This window comes from Barbus barbus, assembly GCF_936440315.1.
Source record: "Barbus barbus genome assembly, chromosome: 17".
In the NCBI taxonomy this organism is placed as follows: domain Eukaryota; kingdom Metazoa; phylum Chordata; class Actinopteri; order Cypriniformes; family Cyprinidae; genus Barbus; species Barbus barbus.
Genome location: NC_136745.1, coordinates 9,309,957 through 9,330,094, shown reverse-complemented (window position 1 = coordinate 9,330,094; position 20,138 = coordinate 9,309,957). Strand labels below are relative to the sequence as shown.

At 35.0% G+C, this 20,138-nt stretch overlaps 1 protein-coding gene across 1 annotated transcript in view; it reads left to right on the top strand.

Moving 5' to 3' along the window:
* The window catches only part of dock2 (dedicator of cytokinesis 2), a 121,477-nt gene that overhangs the window by 21,301 nt on the left and 80,038 nt on the right, over positions 1–20,138 (top strand). Inside the window, exons 15-23 of the mRNA XM_079438792.1 lie at positions 129–201; positions 671–774; positions 2,972–3,158; positions 3,922–4,019; positions 4,110–4,199; positions 5,117–5,217; positions 5,464–5,598; positions 15,678–15,786; positions 19,369–19,439. Coding sequence (XP_079294918.1) covers positions 129–201; positions 671–774; positions 2,972–3,158; positions 3,922–4,019; positions 4,110–4,199; positions 5,117–5,217; positions 5,464–5,598; positions 15,678–15,786; positions 19,369–19,439 — 968 coding nt within the window. The remainder of the gene's footprint in view (positions 1–128; positions 202–670; positions 775–2,971; positions 3,159–3,921; positions 4,020–4,109; positions 4,200–5,116; positions 5,218–5,463; positions 5,599–15,677; positions 15,787–19,368; positions 19,440–20,138) is intronic.

Sequence of the window (20,138 nt, the reverse complement as noted above, 5' to 3'; positions counted from 1 at the left end):
CAGGAACATGCATTTTGAAAGCAGATCAATTTGATGCTGAGTTAAAAGTTAATTTCTCAAGTATAAATCCTCCTGTTTTCGGCCTGGTTTTCAGTCTGTATGTAGTAATGTTTTTCTCCGGCCTGTAGGTGGCGATCCCTCTGGAGGAGATGCCCAGAATCCATCTGCGCTTCATGTTCCGTCATCGATCCTCACAGGAGTGTAAGTTTAGCAGCTTTAGTGTCTCCTGCAGTCATGAACTACAGTTTTTTTAAAATATCTGAAGACACCAGTGAAAATAATGTGACATCAAGACATAATTTTAAAATGGCATAACTCATTAGCATGTCCTAATAGTCTTACCACATATTCACAAGTATATACTTAACGATCAGCAGTTTTGCAGTGCATACTAAAGTAGATGTATGCAAACTGGGATTCTGGCCTAAATGAAATCAGATCCAGAGTTTAGCAGATTGAAAAACACATTTAAATCCTCATTCGAGAAATGCGGTTTGAGTCATCAGTGTTTGTATTTTGTGTTAGCTATTGAATTATAGCATGCATTAAAAGCCACAGTACTCTAATTTAGATTCTGAATATCCCATCTGTCATATACTACCAACTATGATGCTGAATGGTACTGGAAATGAATTTAGATATGAATAAACGTGTAATTTGTGTTATGCAGCGAAGGACAAGAGTGAAAAGAACTTTGCGATGGCATTTGTGCGTCTAATGAAGGAAGATGGGACCGTTCTGAGAGATGGCATACATGAGCTCACCGTCTTTAAGGTCAGAAACACATACTGTTCATACACAATAAAGCAAAAAATAGATGGAAATTCATTTAGTAATATTTTTACATGGGTGTTTTAAATGGATTGTGACATTGCAAATCATTTTAATGTAACATTTATTTTTAAAACAATAATTTTAGTTAATGGTGCCATAGAATGGAAAACTGTATATACCTTGGCATAGTTGAATAATAACAGTTCTGTACATGGAAATGACATACAGTGAGCCTCAAACACCATTGCTTTCTCCTTCTTATGTAAATCTCGTGAATGCAAAAGACCACTGAAAAATAGGCGAATCAGAACATAACACCGACTGTGACGTACCAGTCGGGATCACTTATAGTTACGCCCCCAACCTTTGCATATACCCACCTATGTTCTGGGCCAGCCGCCAGCCGAACCTGCACAGCCAAATCATCAGAAGTTCTGCAGGTATTGTGAAGAAACAAGCGAGGACAACAGCGAAAATGGCAGATCATGGAAATAAATGTTATGTTCCATGCTGTGCAGGGGATGTGAAGTGCAGGGATGGGTTGTTGTCTTTATTCAGAAAGGCACGGAAAGCAAATAACGTGTTTTAATAAAATAACACAAGCCACTAAAGAGACACGGTTAGCTCCTTGCTAGCTGTAGCCTGTTACAAAACAGTACATAAGATTTCACTTACCACATAAACAGAGTAAGGAGAGATGACTGAGGATCATTGTGAATGATTTACAGATCCTGAGCACCACTGACAAGCATCTGATTTTGTAAAATGTGTGGTAAGTACTGCCGCTCAATAGTATAAACAGAGTACGTGCAATCGTGTATCTTGAAAGTAAAAGTGAAACTAATAAGCAATCGTGCATTCGAAAGCAGTTTCGATGCCCGCATTTTATTTACAGTATAATTATACCCAACGATATAACTGCGCAAGAAAGTATTGAAATATATATTTTCCCTGTGTCTCCTTCCTGCTGTGTGAGCTACCGAAATGAGCCACACTGTGAAACAGCCAATCAGAGCAGAGCGCAACATTATTATTCATCATGACCCTTCCAAATAAGGTAATAACAGACCATTTCATTCTAGGGACAAATCCTAGGGTTGTAAATGGACATGTAAAACCGTTTCTGGAGATTTTTTGCCCTTACCTAAGCCATAAACCTTCTATGTAGATATCAGAGAACAATTTAAAATATTGTATCAATGCATTATATGGCACCTTTAAAAAGATGCAATAAGGAGATTAAAAATTAAACCTCTGTGAGTCAAGTGAAAGAATTAAATTGAAAGAGAGAAGCCTCATGTAGTCCTAATCATAAGTCATTTACACATTGAAACCTTAAAGGTACAGGTACAGGTTTTACACTCTTTATGATTTTGCATGACTTGTCAGTCTTCTAAGACCTTGGTAACCCTGATTATTCAATTAAAATGACAGTTGTCGAGAAAACAAATTAAAATAAGGCAATGTCGGTGATCTTGATTTTTAACTCGAGTTAATTTCAAGTTCATTTTGTCAATTTCGTAGCACTGTAAATTTTAATATAATTTGCTCAAGTGGTTAATGTAGCAACAAAATCATTATAGAGATTTTTCATATATTTTTTTAAAGGTTTAATTAGATTTTTTTCTATTTTAGGTCTAGAACTTTCATAGTTATTAACATTAATTTCTGGAAAGCAGAAATGTATCTCAGAGCGAATGTTGATGTCCTGATTAATGTTATGCATGTTCATTTAGGAAAGAATACCTTTAAGTGTCCCAACAACAAAATGTAATACCCACTATTTAACAATTTGTGTCAAAATGATGTTACAAACTACCCAAGGTCTTCCATGAACTGCAAAATGGTTTTCTTAGTATTTTTGTCTCTTTTTTCCCCCATACAAATATCCCCCAAAAATTTAAATCAAGATAAATTTACTGTTGAAGGAACATGACACATAATAAGATATTAAGTAAAATAAAAATTAAGTGTTTTTATTTTTTAAAAAGAAACAATGTCTGTTAGTGGGGTGTGAAAAATTTTTGTGAAAAAGGAGTGTTTTCCCTTTTAATTCTTTAAACCGGTTTACGTTTTTGTGCCACATTGACATTTTTTCTTGTTTCATGATAATATGGTGGACGACAGGTAAACTAATCAGTTAATTCACACATTCTCAAACAGATATGGACTGCATGTGTTTTCCGTCTTTCTGTAGGGTGACAGTAAGCGCATGGAAGACGTCAGCTTGTATCTGTCCCTGCCGTCCGAGCGCAGTCACTCTGACAGCCACAAGGGGACGACGCTAATGCGCAGCTCCAGCAGTGCGGGCGGCCTGTCCTTCAGCTCCAGAGACATATTCATCATCTCAACGCTCGTCTGCTCCACCAAACTCACCCAGAACGGTGTGTGTGCCGGGTGGATGGGGAAAAGAGTCTCGTAGCTTTTATAGTCAAGTTAAACGACATTCACAGTCCATTTCACTTCTGTAATGCGATGAATTTCCAAGTGAGATCAAAAGCCTGATGATTATATTTGATACTCACTAATTTTTCTAAAAAAAAAAAAATGTGTGTGGAGGATAAGCTAAGTCGCTCTAGACCAGTAAGTGTTCATCTTGAAATATCAAAGCTATTCTTATGTTAACTTTATAAAATTCAGTAAAATGAAGCATGAGCTGAAGGAGGACATTTCTACAATTACACTAAAAGGACTTTTACTTGCTAAAAAAAGTCTAAAGTATCAATCACACAACAGAAAGCATGGAGTAGATTGTGTGCAACAGGTTTTTCAGAAAGGTTTTGATCATGATGGTCATTTAGAGGCCTTAGAAATGTATGTATCAAACATATACAGTACAGTAAAGATACAGTAGGGTTAAATCTAAATATTTAAATTATGTATTTGTGTTTGCTATTGTTAAATGACTTTTATCTTAAGCCCCTTTAAGGACACACACACACAGACGCAGGTGTGGTGTAACAGCTGTTCTTGAGAAAGCCCACTAATCACGCTAATGAATCTTCCGGAAACATCCATCACAATGCGACCCTAACAACCCCGCCATACACCCGGACATATTCACTGCTGAACGTGAAATAAACAGATTCATGAATGCATGGTAATTAAGAGTCAGCTGAGGACGCTCTGTCTCTCTCTGTCTCTCAGTGGGCTTATTGGGTCTGCTGAAGTGGAGAACTCGTCCTGAGATGCTGAAACAAAATCTACAGGAGCTCAAACTCATTGACGGAGAGGAGGTCGTGAAGGTGTGTTGCACTGAAATTACACATGAGCATCTGTAGTTCAATATGCACTTTTGTTTATGTGTGTGTGTGTGTGTGTGTGTGTGTGTGTAGTTCCTGCAGGACACCTTGGACGCCCTTTTCAACATTATGATGGAACATTCTCAGACTGATGACTATGATATTTTGGTTTTTGATGCTTTGGTAAGCAACATCCAAACATATACACATTTCCACAGTCTTAAAAATAAAGGCTCCAAAGGGTTGTTATTGCAGAAATGCCTCAGGTGAACCATTTTTTGGTTCCTTAAAGAACCTTTAGCGTGAAGAACATTTAAAAAATCTAAAGAACCTTTTGTGGAGTGGAAAGATTCCATGGATGCTAAATGTTCTTTCTAGAACCATTGATGGCAGTAGCTACAGTAATTGGGGCCATTTCAAAGACTTGTCTTTATATGAAGCTAATTAAAATTATGACTAACCCAAACCCTGAAAGAAACCTTAAAAAACATTATTTACTTGTTTATGAATCATTTTTTCCAAATAAGCACTTCCCCACTTTGTCCTAATTAGCTCACTTTTGGTGACAAATTCTAGTCTAGAATAAAAAAATAATAGATAACAGGAAGATGCAATAGTTGTTTATCATATTCCGTTTTAAACACAAAATTATGCATTATGCAAATTATAATTCAGTGATTCTCAACCTTTTTGACAACAAGGCCCCATATAGTCCAGGACAATATTTAATATTTCTAATACTTCTGCTGTGATGACAAAGATGCTTGTGTTCAATGTTTTTTTTTTTTAAACCAACTAGTTGTGGCAATATATTCAAATATATCTATATAATTAAATATAATAAAAAATCAATATCATTGTGTGATAAATATACATAAATTCTATATATAGTATATATATAATTAAATAAATAAATAACTATATATATATATAATTTAATTACCTAATTCCAAAAGTCAAGAAATTAATGTTTGTCTTGCACTTCATTTACATCACTTTTCCAGTAATTTGCGATTGCAGGATAATTTTGCAATTCATTAGCAGATTTATCCCATGCTCCTGGTTGAGAACCAATGTTATAAATAATTTCTCTTTTTCAGATCTATATTATTGGTCTGATTGCCGACAGAAAGTTTCAGCATTTCAACACTGTGTTGGAGGCGTATATCAAACAACACTTCAGTGCCACCCTGGCTTACAAGTAGGTCAAGTATGCTTTTCATTGTGCTTCTCAGCACTAGATGGCAGTATGTTTGTGTGTGAGAGTCTCAGATACTCAAATCAACAGAAACAGGAGTGAATTAAAGGACCCAGGTTACATCATAGTGACATAATTTGTTGCTAGTTGTTCTAATTGATTTGTGTGTGTAGTCTTTTCTCTGATTTTGTAGTTTAAGTTATTTTGAGAAGTACACTCACAAACTCTCTTTCTTTCTGTTGGCTGTAGGAAGCTGATGTCTGTGCTGAAGACTTATCTAGACGTGTCCAGTCGAGGGGAGGCCTGTGAACCCATCCTGAGGACCCTCAAAGCCCTCGAGTACATCTTCAAATTCATTGTCCGCTCCCGAATGCTCTACTCTCAGTAAGTTTGTGTGATTGATTCTAAAATCAAGAAATTATGAAGATTCACAGCTGAATCAGAAACACCAAACGAGGCTCACAGACCCCCTGAAAAACAAAAATATGAAAACCTGCCTGAAATAAAATACAGTCAAGACCATAGGAAAGAGATATGACATTTGCATTAATAATCTGATTGGTCAGTTTTCTTATAGAGTGCTCATTGCATGTTGGTTGTGTTTAGAATAGAATACTTGCATACTGCAGTATATACATATAGTGCCTACTATATATTTTTAAATAATGTGCAGTATGTTGCAATGAACATTTCAAACAGTAGTATACCACCAAAAGTTTGGGATCGTAAGATGTTTACATTTATGTATTTTTAACTTGCGAAAGAGAAACAACAGAGTCTTTTGCTCATCAAGGCTGTGTTTATTTGATCAAAAATACAGTAAAATTGTGAAATATTATTACAATTCAAAATAATTGTTTTTTATTTATATATATTTTAAAATGTAATTTATTTCTGTAATGCAATGCTGAATTTTTAGCATAATTACTCCAGTCTTCAGTCTCACATTATCCTTCAGAAATCATTATAATATGCTGAATTGATGCTAAAGAAACATTTCTTATTATTATAAATGCTGAAAACAGTTCTATCATGACAACTCTAAAAGATTTTAGTTGTGAAAAATGCCAAATATCAGCCGATATATCGGCCTTTTGGCATTTTTAAAATATCGGCGTCGGCCGATAAGTTTTTCTGTTTGGCCGATGCGTTCGACTTTAATTTTGACTTATACTATTATACTTTCTCGTAGGGCTGGGCGATATGGCCAAAAAAAATATCACAATTTATCACAATAATTTTTTTCATATCAGTCGATATCGATAATTATCACGATAAATGTAAAACCTTTTATTTTTTCAAGTTTAAAGCCAGATTTTTGCTCCAATGTGAAAGTTGTAGAAACCAGACCATTAATTTTCCTTAACAAAATAAATATCTAAATAGAAAAATGTATTTCTTAGTTTCTGCATGTTCTAATGAGTGATAGTGTTTCAAATCAAGAAACGGGTTTGGGTTGCCTGATAATATAGTATCAGGATAGTAGTTTGATAGTAGCTTGAGTTAGGATGCAGAGGTATATACACATATAGCACCTCAATAACATGGTACAAATATAACTATATGGTTTTTAGGTAGTATATAAATGCACACATGCTATAGCTTAATCACAAATACATACTATAATTATACATCATTAATCCTGTAATAAAATCCAGTGTGAATATCCCACATTTCTGCCACAATACCATGGTGCAGTGAGTGTTACTACAGTAAATCCATGGTAAATGATGGCGATGTGTAGATTGAAAAGCCTTCTGACTGTCTTGTTGCACACAATGTTTCTCCTGTTTGGCTTTAAACTTTAAACTACCACAGAGTCGTTTGTGTTCGTTGAATTCAAGCGCTTCACACTGGATCTTACAGCGCTGCTTAATGCTCGCGTAGCGTGACTGAGTAAACGCATCTGATTCTGCTCTAGTGAGCTTGCGCCACGCGGCAGTTTGAACTTTGATCCGAGCGGATAAACGGTCCGTGTGTCGTGGTTCAAATGAGTCGCACTGTTTCGTTCCGGTTTGTGGCGCATAAACATTATATCGAGCATTTATCGAACTCTTCATATCGTTTTATCGACAAAAATTATATCGCGATAATTACCGTTATCGAATTATCGCCCAGCTCTACTTTCTCGTTTGCCGACAGCATTCAGTATCAGCAAATACGCATTTATATAATTTACCTAAACATATCTTTGAATAACTAATGGATATTTAATTTCACAAACCTTGCAAACTTAGTAGAATCCAGTTGTGAAGTGTGCATTTGTATCCTGCATGATCGCATGTGCTCTGCATGACGGTCGGTCAGGAGGAAACGCGCGAACAACAATCTTTAAACTCGTGAATTCAAACTATGCTGCGCTTTATGCATTTGCCCACTGTCATATTCATGTCATTTTCACTGTGTGCTGTATGTAAAATTACTTACCTTTGCTTTATTTGAAAAATGTGATTCCCAATGCACACAAACTTCTGCACAAATAGCATATAAAATAACCCGTTGCAGATCTATACAGGTGGAGCTGGGGAAGGTAGAGGGTTTGAAAGGAACTCTAAAAGCGTGCTGCAAAATGCTCAAGTGGATACTAACCAGCCATTTAAATGTAAAGCAGCAAGCTCATTGGCTCCATATGCATCATGAACCAATCAGCTTGTGCTAAGTCGTTTAACGCTGTGAATATCATCAGTTACGTTAAGAACCCATCAGCCTGCACCATCTAGAGTTTCATGAAAGAACTAGGCATTTATATTGCTTCATACTTTTTGTGGAAACAGTCGTACAAAAAAGGAAATCTTTAAAAAACAACAACAACAAAAACTTTCTCACCCCAAGCTTTTGAATGGTTGTGTATACTGACTACATTGTCACATGAGAGTGGCATTCACTTATTATCTCAGAAATTAATATGCATTTTTTGCATTGTTATTTTGCATTTTTAATTAATTTTATTATTGATTATGCATGTTTATTTGCATTTTTACTTCTATTATGTGTAACATTTTCTGACTGTTCAATCAAAAGAGCCAATTACAGTTGCTATTTTAATTGTTGATACTCTGGAAGGTTGAATCTAATGCATTTAATTGTGGGATACGCTATTTTTAATGCAAAATATTTCTTATTTTTTTCTCTTGAATTTGGCTTAAAATATGAATCGAACATGTTCTCAAAACCACAAAAAAAAAAACTATATGAAAGAGCTGTTCTGAGAAGTAAGCTAGTCCTCTATTCTGAGCACTGCCGGAGCCTGTGACGGTTCATTCATCTGAACGTGAGCTGAAAACAAAACAAAACACAAGGAAATAAATGCCCAGCTACTTTGGGCTGAGATTCAAGTGGATGTTTTTAAGGCGGCACAGTCGTTTTTTTAGGGTTTTTGACAGTTTCACATGTCCTCCGGCCGCCTGCAGCACGTTCTGTCTGCGGCGTTTTGTTGAGGGGTGTAACAGCGCTGCCTGACGGTCATTAAGGGCCTGTGTCTTTCTGTGATTTATGACTATGCCTGTGGGGCACCCGGATGCCGTCATCGAGCGGCACTGCAGAAACACAGACTGTAGCTGATGCTCATTCACACTGCTAGTGCTGTTCTTCTGACAGTTTCATACTTAAGTATACAAACACACACACAACATTGCTTGGCCAAGTGTGCATCCCCTTATTTACTTAAATTACAATTTACTGAGAATGTCCTCACCCTCAGGCCATCCAAGAAGTAGATGATTTTTTTTCTTCAACAGAGTTGGAGAAATGTAGCATTACATCACTTGCTCACCAATGGATCCTCTGCAGTGAATGGGTGCCGTCAGAATGAGAGTCCAAACAGCTGATAAAAACATAACAGTAATCCAGAAGTAATCCACACCACTCCAGTCCAACAATTAACATCTTATCAAGTGAAAAACTGCATGCTTGTAAGAAACAAATCATCATTAAGATGTTTTTAACTTAAACCGTTATTGTTTCTGGCTAAAATGTGTCTTATTATAGAAATATTCTATAATATTTCTTTCTCCAGAGAAAAAGTCATCTGGTCTGAATCAGGTGAGAAATATGGTGTGAAAAATGGTTCTAAACAAATATGTGGGTGAATTTTGTTGTGAGACAACAACAGGGATGGACTTTTTCACTGGAGAAAGCATTATGAATTTGATATGATTTCGCCCAGAAGTGATGGTTTGAAATGAAAAACATCTTAATGATAGATTTGTTTCTTACAAACACATAGCATTTCTCTTTACAAGACATTAACTGATGAACTGGAATCGTGTAGATCAGTGGTTCTCGAAGTGTAGTACGAGGAATCATTAAGTTAAATATAAATTAATGTTAAAAACAACACATTTTAATTGAATCATTTAAGTTTTTTATTTACCTGTTTGTGAGCACAGTGTAGTGTTAATGTTAATGTTCAAACTGTGTAGTTACAATATTAAAGTGGCTGACAACAATAAATATTGTCTTGTTTTTGAACTGTGCAGAGCTGTAGCTGAATAGTTAGGCCTACTACACTACTGTATTTTAATGTTGGTCATTTTGGTGGTACTTGGAGAGCCAAATATTTTCTGAGGTGGTATACAAAGTTTGAGAACCACTGGTGTAGATTATTTGAGGATTATTGTGATGTTTTGTTATCAGCTGTTGTGAATGTACTCTCATTCTGACAGCACCCATTCACTGCAGAGGATCCATTGCTGAGCAAGTGATGGCCTTGTCTATATCTTGAATGGCCTGAGGGTGAGTACATTTCAGCAAACGTATATTTTTGGGTGAACTATTCCTTCAAAGTGTGTAGCTGATATAATCACGTCAGCGGTTTAACTAACTCAAACTAACTTGCTCAGCAAGATTCTCTTCAGTTTGTTGCTCCGCTGTCAAGTTAGTTGAGCTGCAGAGAAAACTGACTGTTGAAGCACAGTAGTAATTTAATCTAATGCCCATTATAGTGTCTGTTGTGTACTTCTGCTGTGTTTTGAATGTTCTGGCATGTTTTTCAATGTATCTACATTCTAAAATGTGATGCTAGATGCATCTGCCGTTCCCAAACTGTGTGTGTGTGTTTGTGTTGTACAGTGTGTTCAGTCATCAAGTTTGTGTAGCATCTGATTGCATCATTAATTTGCCTAATAGTCATTGATACCAAAACAGCTGCTAAACGAATCTTAATGAGTGTGTGTGTGTGTGTGTGTGTGTGTGTGTGTGGTTGCACTAATGACCAACAAGAGAGAGAGACAGATCAGTCTTACTGCAAACAGCATATGATCACTATAAATGCTTTAATTACACACCACAATTAACTTCAGTTCATTTTATTTATACAAAGTATTTATTTGCATATTTATTTTTAGACTTTATATTGTGCACATTTTTATAGATTATTTTTTATAATTTATATATTATAAAAATACATTAAATAATTGATATTTAAATATTATTTTATTTATATTTAAATTTTGGCTTAAAATATGATCTTTCTTTCTTTCTCATATAAATCATATTAACTATCATATTAACTAGTCTTTTTATTGCAGTATGCCAATGCATACGTGCATCTCTAAATGCAGAGTTTAGAATGCAGTATGTAACATTTCAAACAGTTGTATACTAACTAAATTGTCAAATGTACTTATTGCATTTAATTCAGCAAGTGGTGTCCAGTTATAATATCAGAAATAAATAGTTATTTTGTGTAAAGTCTGATCAAATTAATGATTTGAGTAAGAATTTGTATTGTTTAAGACAAATCTAGCACATTGCATTGTGTTTATGTTTTTTTATTTTTTTGGCATATTTGTTTTTTATATTAAAATGTTTGCATTTATATTTAAATAATTCAAATATAAAAATAAACTTTATTTACATTTTTTCTTTTAAATTTGGCTTAAACTTCTAAGCCAAAGGCTTTGACTTCTTTCTTTCTTTTGCTCTCGCTCATATTAACCAGTCTGTTTACTGCAGTATGCTGATGCATACTAACATCTGTAGAAATGCAGCCCCATCACGGCCGGATCATTTTTCAGTGTTTATTAGTCCGAAGGCTCTCAGCAGGAGTGTTTTTGCTCTGGATTCAGTCCCGGCAGGAGGTGCTTTGCTCTGATAATGGAGTTTGATGGAAAGCATCACTGCTCTGCGCTTTTAAAATAACTCTCTAAAACATCCAGATTAAACCGCAGACGTTATATTCCCAGAGAGAAGAGACCATGTGGGTGTGAAAACGCCGGTTTGGTGCCCGCTCTGGAAAATTGAATAAATCCTTTAAATTAAATAGCTGAAAAGAAGAAATGGATGGGAAAATTACCCCAAATTGTTCATGAAATATTTATTATTTAGCTTCAATTTGGGGAGATTTTCTGTCCTCTGGGATGATTTTAAATGCTTATAAACCAGATGCTTCATAACAGTCATTCTAGTTCTGAAGCATCTTTTTTTGCTCTTCTGCTTTAATGATTTTTTTAATACGTGTTGAAAGGTTAAGTCAGCTAGATTATTAGCTCTGTTTTAGGAATCAAAATGTTCATTAAAAACATTTTCTAAATCAAATTAATTCATATCGTCATTCCACAGGCTTTCTCAAACTGGGCTTTGTGAGTTGAGGAAAAGCTAACAATTAAATCAAACAAATGCAAATCAATAAATAAAATGAAATGTCAGATTTGTTTACCTGCAAGTCATGTGACAATCAACCGACATCGGAGCAGTGTAATTTTAGTAATATGTAAAGCCTATTATAGTATTATTTTAAATAAGATTGTACTTTTATATTTCAGTTTTCATTTTAATTAAAAATTTGTATGGGCTTTTGTTAATCTTATTAGTTTTAAAATATTACTATTTAGGTTTAATTTATTATTAGTAGTATTATTAGTATTATTTAGTTGTAGTGTGTGTTTTTTTTAGTTCTGTTTTGTAATTTTAGTGCTTCTTATTATTCTTAACTTATTATTTTAGTTAGTTGCCAAGTCAACATTTCTAATTTTCATTAAGTTCGTTCATAATCTAATATTTATATTGCAATTGCTGTCAGTTTTATTTCAATTAACTTTAAAACTTAAAAAATAGTTGAAGTACTAGTTAATGATAATAACCCTACATCAGGGAACTGAACATGCAAAGTGTTGTTAAATTATTGAAATATTAACTTAAAATCTTATAGATACTATAACTAAATATTTTTGGTCACAGGGTTTTGGCTTGCAAAAATGTTTGAGAACCCCTGCAGAAGTAGATCTAGTGATGATGAGGGTTAATAATTGGCTGAGGTTAATTATGTGTTTCACACTGCTGGAGTGTTGTGTTGACCAATCAGCATTTAGAAGCAGAACTGTCCGTATTATAAATGGAATTTTGTTTTGTTCATGTTTGCTGGTTTCTTCAAGGTTTTTCATCTTCTCACGTTCTCTGTGTTATTTGTGTGTTTTATCTCTTTGAGTGGTTGTTCTTATGCTCCGATGCCTCTCATTTCATACCCATCATCAGGATTAACACACTATGTGTGTGTGTGTCCGCGAGTGTGAGTGTGTGTTTAGCTTTGGGCAACATCAAAACCCTTACAGCAGTTTTCTGGTGTGTGTGTTGTGTTTTATGAATATATAATGTTTTCTTGTTGTTCATTTGTGTTCATAACTGATCTTTAAGTTATTTTGTTAAGGTTGAAGGGTAGGTTTACTAATTCTAGGAAATGCACATCTCAGAGTCAGTACTGTATATGCATCATAAATGCTGTGTGTGTTTATGTATTATGCATCATATCAGAAAAGATAAGAATGATTATTAATGCATGACTCAACTGTCTTTTCTGTGATGTTTCTTCAGGCATTATCGTGTGTGAATGCCAGTTGAATTTTTTTGACAAACAAATCGAAATTTAAAATCTTTTTTGAATTTGATTAATTACATTTTTATCTATTATATTTTCAACTAACTTTTGACTGTTAAATCAAAGCACATTGTTCTCAAAACTCAAACATTACTATTTATATATTTTAAAATATTGACATGCTTTATATAAAAATGCTATGTATTTTCAGTTCTAACTTTATTTATTTATGTTTGTTTTAATATTACTATTTGGGTTTAATTTATTTTCATTTCAGTGTAAGTTTTAGTTCAGGTTTAGTGTTTATTTATTTCCAATTAATTTAAGTGAACATGCAAATGTGTTGTTAAATTGATTAAATATACAAATCAACTTCTGCACACAAAATTAAAACAATACTATTTCTATTTTTATTATTTATATACTTACACACACACACACACACACACACATGTTGGTTTTTGTGGTTTATGGGGACTCTCCATAGGCGTAATGGTTTTTATACTGAACAAACTGTGTGTGCTATTGCCCTACACCAACCCTACACCTAAACTTAGCCCTCACAGGAGACTTTCTGCATGGGGACCTCAGATTAGGTCCCCACCGTGACACGAGTCCCCATGAGTCTGTGTGTATTCAGGTTTAAGTCCCCACCTGAATAGAAAAACAGGTAAACTCTCTCTCTCTCTCTCTCTCTCTCTCTCTCACAAACACACACAGTTTTTATATTATCAGTTCTAATTTTACTTTTATGCACTTCTGTTATTTTTATCAGTTTTTTAAAATATTACTATTTGGTTTAATTAATGTTTATTTCAGTTTTAATGTTTATTTGCACTTAAATTTACTGTACATGCAAACATGCAAAACTCTATAAAATATGCAAAGCCGCTTGTGATCTCAAAACTAAAATAACACCGCTACCTAACCAGCATTTCACAACCAATCAGATTTGATGTTTATATTGCATTCAGACCTGACTTTTAAGTGATTTTGTTGAGGATGAAGTGTGTCGGTTTGCATGCATATGCGTTTCTGGGTAGGTATATTGATTCTAGAAAATGTACATCTATTTGTCTTGATGACAGTATAGATGCGTCTTTGTTTCGTGAGTGTGTGTGTGTTATCGTGTGAGGTCAGAGGTGGCGTATTAACTGTGGCTCTCATGTGGATTAAAGGAACAATGCTTCAGTAATCATGTCTGTTGTTCAGCGGTACCGCGGTAAATACTGTCGTGAGTTACAGCATAATCTCCACCCTCAGAAACCCCACCGACTATAACATCTGTGCCGAGTTACTCCTGACAGACAGACAAAGAGATAAACCAGAGAGACACAACTGACCTGATGGACAGAGACGGGAGAAAATACCATTGACAAAACACCAGAGAGACTGAGAGAGATGAATCTTTAGACTGTGTCTAAAACGTGATTGAAGTTTCAGTCATAGTCACTATCATTATCCTCACTGAAAGCCTTTCCACTGACTTTAGAGTCAAACAACGTCATAAGTGACCCACAAACTAACTAGACTCATCACCGTCTTTATTGTCCTGAGCAGATGCATCGCAATAAAGCCTCAAGCAGTTAAATCTGTCTTCCATGTCATGTGCCGTTCATACATTTAATCACAGTAGCGTGTAGTGAATTTTGTGTTGCCTTTGCTAAAAATGGTCGCAAGTGGCATGTTTTGGTATTAAAAATATTCAAATTGGACCCAAAGTGAACTCTAAAATGAACTAACCACTATAAATAAAGTGTTTGAATATAAATTATAGCTGTGCTTTATGCATCATATCAGGAACGTCAATTAATTAATGCATGAATCAAATGCATTTTCTGACATGTTTCTTCATGCATTTTGCTAAATGACTAAATATCAATGTAAATACATTATTGTATGTAAATGTAACTTTTTTTTCTTTAACTTTTTTCAGCTAGTTGCCAAATAATTTTAAAACTAAAACTGATATAAAAATTAATTAAAAAAGCAAAAACTTGGCTAAACACACACACAACAAAATAAATCTTTTACTAAAATTAAAATGAAAAAATAAAAATTGAGTCAGAATATTAGTAAAAGCTCTAATAGCATCTCATTGATACAAAAATGACACTGTTGAGAACACAAGCAGTTTTGATTAAATGGCCGGAAGTTATTTAAATACATAACAATTAAAAACTGCACAATAAGTACAAAAAGGTTAGAAAATCATAAAGAGAGGAAATTAAAGTGGCTGGAAATTGAAGCATCAGTGTAGTTTATATGATAAAATTATCTATAATTTTAAGATATAAGTCTAGTTTAAATTATTTAAACACGCATTTATGTTTTTTTGCAACTCCTGTACTGGTATACTAGTGTCCTTTTGGGAAATATTTTGACTGTATGAAACAATGTATACATCACTTACATGCTTTTATGGTGAAACCGCATCTTTTTCATGTCAACTCATTTATTTTGACCATAAACAACCTGGTACCTGTTAACATGGGCACCGAAAAAATTATGCGCTGCTTACACGTCTTATGTGAAACGGACCTGAAGTCCTGGTGGAAAAGGAGTTATAACAGTATAAGCGAATGTGTGATGATGAATATGTGAAATGTATTGCACTGCTCACAAGTGTTCTTTCTTTCTCTCTCGTCAGACTGTATGAAGGGAAGGAACAGGCCGAGTTTGAGGAATCTCTCAAAAGTTTATTTGAGTCGATCAATAACCTGATGAAAAGTGACTACACCACTACACTACTGCTGCAGGTATGAATTGTTTAATTCAGTTTATAAAATATAATAGCTGAAGCTATATATGTATATATAGCTGTGTATATACAGTATGTAGCTACAGTGGGGAAACAAATTATTTGATCCCCTGCTGATTTTGTACATTTGCACACTTATCAGAAATTATCAGTCTATCATTTTAAAGAGACAGAATAACAACAAAAAACTCCAGAAAAACGCATTTCAAAAAAGTTATAAATTGATTTGCATTTTAATGAGTCAAATAAGTATTTGACCGCTTCGCAAAACATGACTTAGTACTTGGTGGCAAAACCCTTGTTGGCAATCACAGAGGTCAGATGTTTCTTGTAGTTGGCCACCAGGATTGCATACATCTCAGGAGGGATTCTGTCCTACTCCTCTTTGCAGATCTCTCCAAGTCATTAAGGTTTCGAGGCTGACGTTTGGCAACTCGAACCTTCAGCTCTCTCCACAGATTTTCTATGGATTAAGGTCTGGAGACTGGCTAAGCCTCTCCAGGACCTTAATGTGCTTCTTCTTGAGCCACTCCTTTGTTGTCTTAGCCGTGTGTTTTGGGTCATTGTCATGCTGGAATACCCATCCATGACCCATTTTCAATGCCCTGGTTGGCTTCAATGCCCTGGCCCTGACGATACATGGTAGGGCTGCACGATATATCGAAGGCGATTCATCTGCGATTATGAGCTGCGAATTGCGTAGCTTGTCAGTGAACTACAGCTCTGTGTATTAAATGCCGCTCCATCTGAAAGCACATGATGGAGATTTATTACTAATCATGTAACCGGCTTTACTGACGAGATGCGCATGACAATCGCATGCTATATATCGTGCAGCCCTAGTACATGGCCCGGTCCATCGTCCCTTTGATGCGGTGCAGTTGTCCTGTCCCCTTTGCAGAAAAACACCCCCAAAGCATAATGTTTCCACCTCCATGTTTGACGGTGGGGATGGTGTTCATAGGCAGCATTCCTCCTCCTCCAAACATGGCGAGCTGAGATGATGCCAAAGAGCTCGATTTTGGTCTCATCTGACCACAACACTTTCACCCTGTTCTCCTCTGAATCATTGGCAAACTTCAGACGGGTCTGTACATGTGCTTTCTTGAGCAGAGGGACCTTGCGGGCGCTGCAGGATTTCAGTCCTGCACGGCGTAGTGTGTTACCAACTGTTTTCTTGGTGACTATGATCCCATCTGCCTTGAGATCATTGACAAGATCCTCCCGTGTAGTTCTGGGCTGATTCCTCACTGTTCTCATGATCATTGAAACTCCACGAGGTGAGATCTTGCATTGAGCCCCAGACCGAGGGAGATTGATAGTTATTTTGTGTTTTTTCCATTTGCGAATAATCGCACCAACTGTTGTCACCTTCTCACCAAGCTGCTTAGTGATGGTCTTGTTGCCCATTCCAGCCTTGTGTAGGTCTACAATCTTGTCCCTGACATCCTTGGACAGCTCTTTGGTCTTGGCCATGGTGGAGAGTTTGGAATCTGATTGATTGATTGCTTCTGTGGACAGGTTGTCTTTTATACAGGTAACAAGCTGAGATTAAGACTCCCTTTAAGAGAGTGCTTCTAATCTCAGCTCCTTACCTGTATAAAAGACACCTGGGAGCCAGAAATCTTGCTGACTGAAAGGGGATCAAATGCTTATTTGACTCATTAAAATGCAAATCAATTTCTAACTTTTTTGAAATGTGTTTTTCTGGATTTTTTTGTTGTTATTCTGTCTCTCACGGTTCAAATAAACCTACAATTAAAATTATTATATATGATAATTTCTTTGTCAGTGGGCAAACGTACAAAATCAGCAGGGGATCAAATCCCCCCCCCCACTGTATATAGGAGTCAGTACAAAGGAGACACATGATACAATAAGTGTCACAAATTAGCTGTGCTGATTAATGATGCAGAAATAGTGCACGATCTGAAATAATGCATTTAATATAATAGCTTTTCATTGTTTTAGATTTAAAATATTACAAAATATTATTTCATTTTTTATAAAATTTATAGTTTTTCAATTGTATATAATTTACGGTATACATGTATTTAAACATTTATATTATTTATTACAATTATATATGTGACCCTGGACCACAAAGCCAGTCATAAGGGTCAATTTTTCAAAATTGAGATTTATACACCATCTGAAAGCTGAATAAATAAGCTTTCCATTGATGTTTGGTTTGTTAGGATAGGACAATATTTGGCCAAGATGCAACTATTTGAAAATCCGGAATCTGAGGGTGCAAAAAAATCTAAATATTGAGAAAATCACCTTTAAAGTTGTCCAAATTAAGTTCTTAGCAATGCATACTACTAATCAAAAATTAAGTTTTAATATATTTACGGTAGGACATTTACAAAATCTGTTCATAGAACATGATCTTTATTTAATGTCCTAATGATTTTTGGCATAAAATAAAAATCAATAATTTCGACCCATACTGTGTATTTTTGGCTATTGCAGCAAATATACCCCAGTGACTTAAGGCTGGTTTTGTGGTCCTTGGTCACATATTTGTGCGTGTGTGTAATTTAGCATTTATGCATGTGTATATACATATTTACATGCATTTATGGACATTTTAATTAATTTTAATACATTTTTAGATAACTGTATGTGTGTGTATATATATAATAATTATATATGACAAATCACATTTAAAACTATAAAAAATAAGAATTATATAATAAAAGTCTATGTATAAAATAACGTATATTATTATATAAGTGAAGTGACATACTGCCAAGTATGGTGACCCATACTCGGAATTCGTGCTCTGCATTTAACCCATCCAACGTGCACACACACAGCAGTGAACACACACACACAGCAGTGAACACACACACACAGCAGTGAACACACACACACCGTGAACACACACCCAGAGCAGTGGGCAGCCATTTATGCTGCGGCGCCCGGGGAGCAGTTGGGGGTTCGGTGCCTTGCTCAAGGGCACCTCAGTCGTGGTATTGAGGGTGGAGAGAGCACTGAACATTCACTCCCCCCACCTACAATTCCTGCCGGACCGAGACTCGAACCTTTGGATTACGAGTCCGACTCTCTAACCATTAGGCCACGACTTCCCCATAATATATTTGCATATATTTTAGATATTATGTAAACAGATAAATTATTGTTTAATAGATGTATATGTATATTGAATGTATATTAAATATTTTATTAAATAACATTCAAATATATTAAATAATATATTTTTGTATGATATATATATATATATATATATATATATATATATATATATATAATATATATATATCATACAAAAATATATAATATATATATATGCAATTAATTTTTCACGTAGGGCCAGGTAGGTTTGAACAGCTTTATTCCCTTAATAAATGAAATCATCATTTAAAAACTGTATTTTGTATCTTTGTGTAATATAAAAATTTGTTTGATGATCTGAATCTTTTAAGTGTGGCAAATATGCAGAAATATATATATATATATATATATATATATATATATAATTTCTTTAAAAAGCTTTATTTAGATTACTATATCTTTAAAGTATAAAAAATTTGATATAAATGTGTGTGTATAGGTGGCCGCTCTGAAGTACTTGCCCACAGTCCTGCAAGATGTGGAAACCGTGTTTGATGCTAAACTCCTCAGGTGAGTCTCATAACAGCCTAAACTCTCTAAAACACACCTTATCGGTCTGGGCTGAACTGATGTACTTAGGTACTTACAGCAACAGTTTCCACAAGTGCTTGAAGACACTTTAATGACCGACATCAGTTTGTGATGTCAGAAATCAGTCGTCACAAACATACAGACTCTCCTTCACTCTGAAGCTGATGGTCTTTAATGCACTTGTCCTCTTACATTTACCTGACCTACTCGAACTCTTATGCTATTATAACCGTAATGTGACTTTAACTAGTTTAGCTGCTCATGCGCTTAACTGAGGCAGATGTCTGATGTCTCGACTTGAGTTTTTAATGAGTTTGAGAAACAGTGGAGCGAGTTTCTCTCATACGGATAGTTTAATTTGAGTGTTTTTATTTAGTTAGAGCTGGGAGTGTGTGTTTGTTTAGCTTCAAGTGGTGTCTAATTCATCACTGCACACAAAACACAGGCGATTGTTGTGGCTCCGAGAGGGTCGATATGATACAGTAGTTTCTCACAGACCCTGGCAGCATTCAGACTCAATCAATAAAACATAGGTGACTTTCTCTGCACACAGCAGCCTCAGCATTTATTTATGGATTAATTTTCTTCTATTTTTATCTTTTATTCAAGATTATGGATAAATATCTACTACAGAAATACAGTATGAACTGACACTTACTGTTGTACAAAAACTGATTA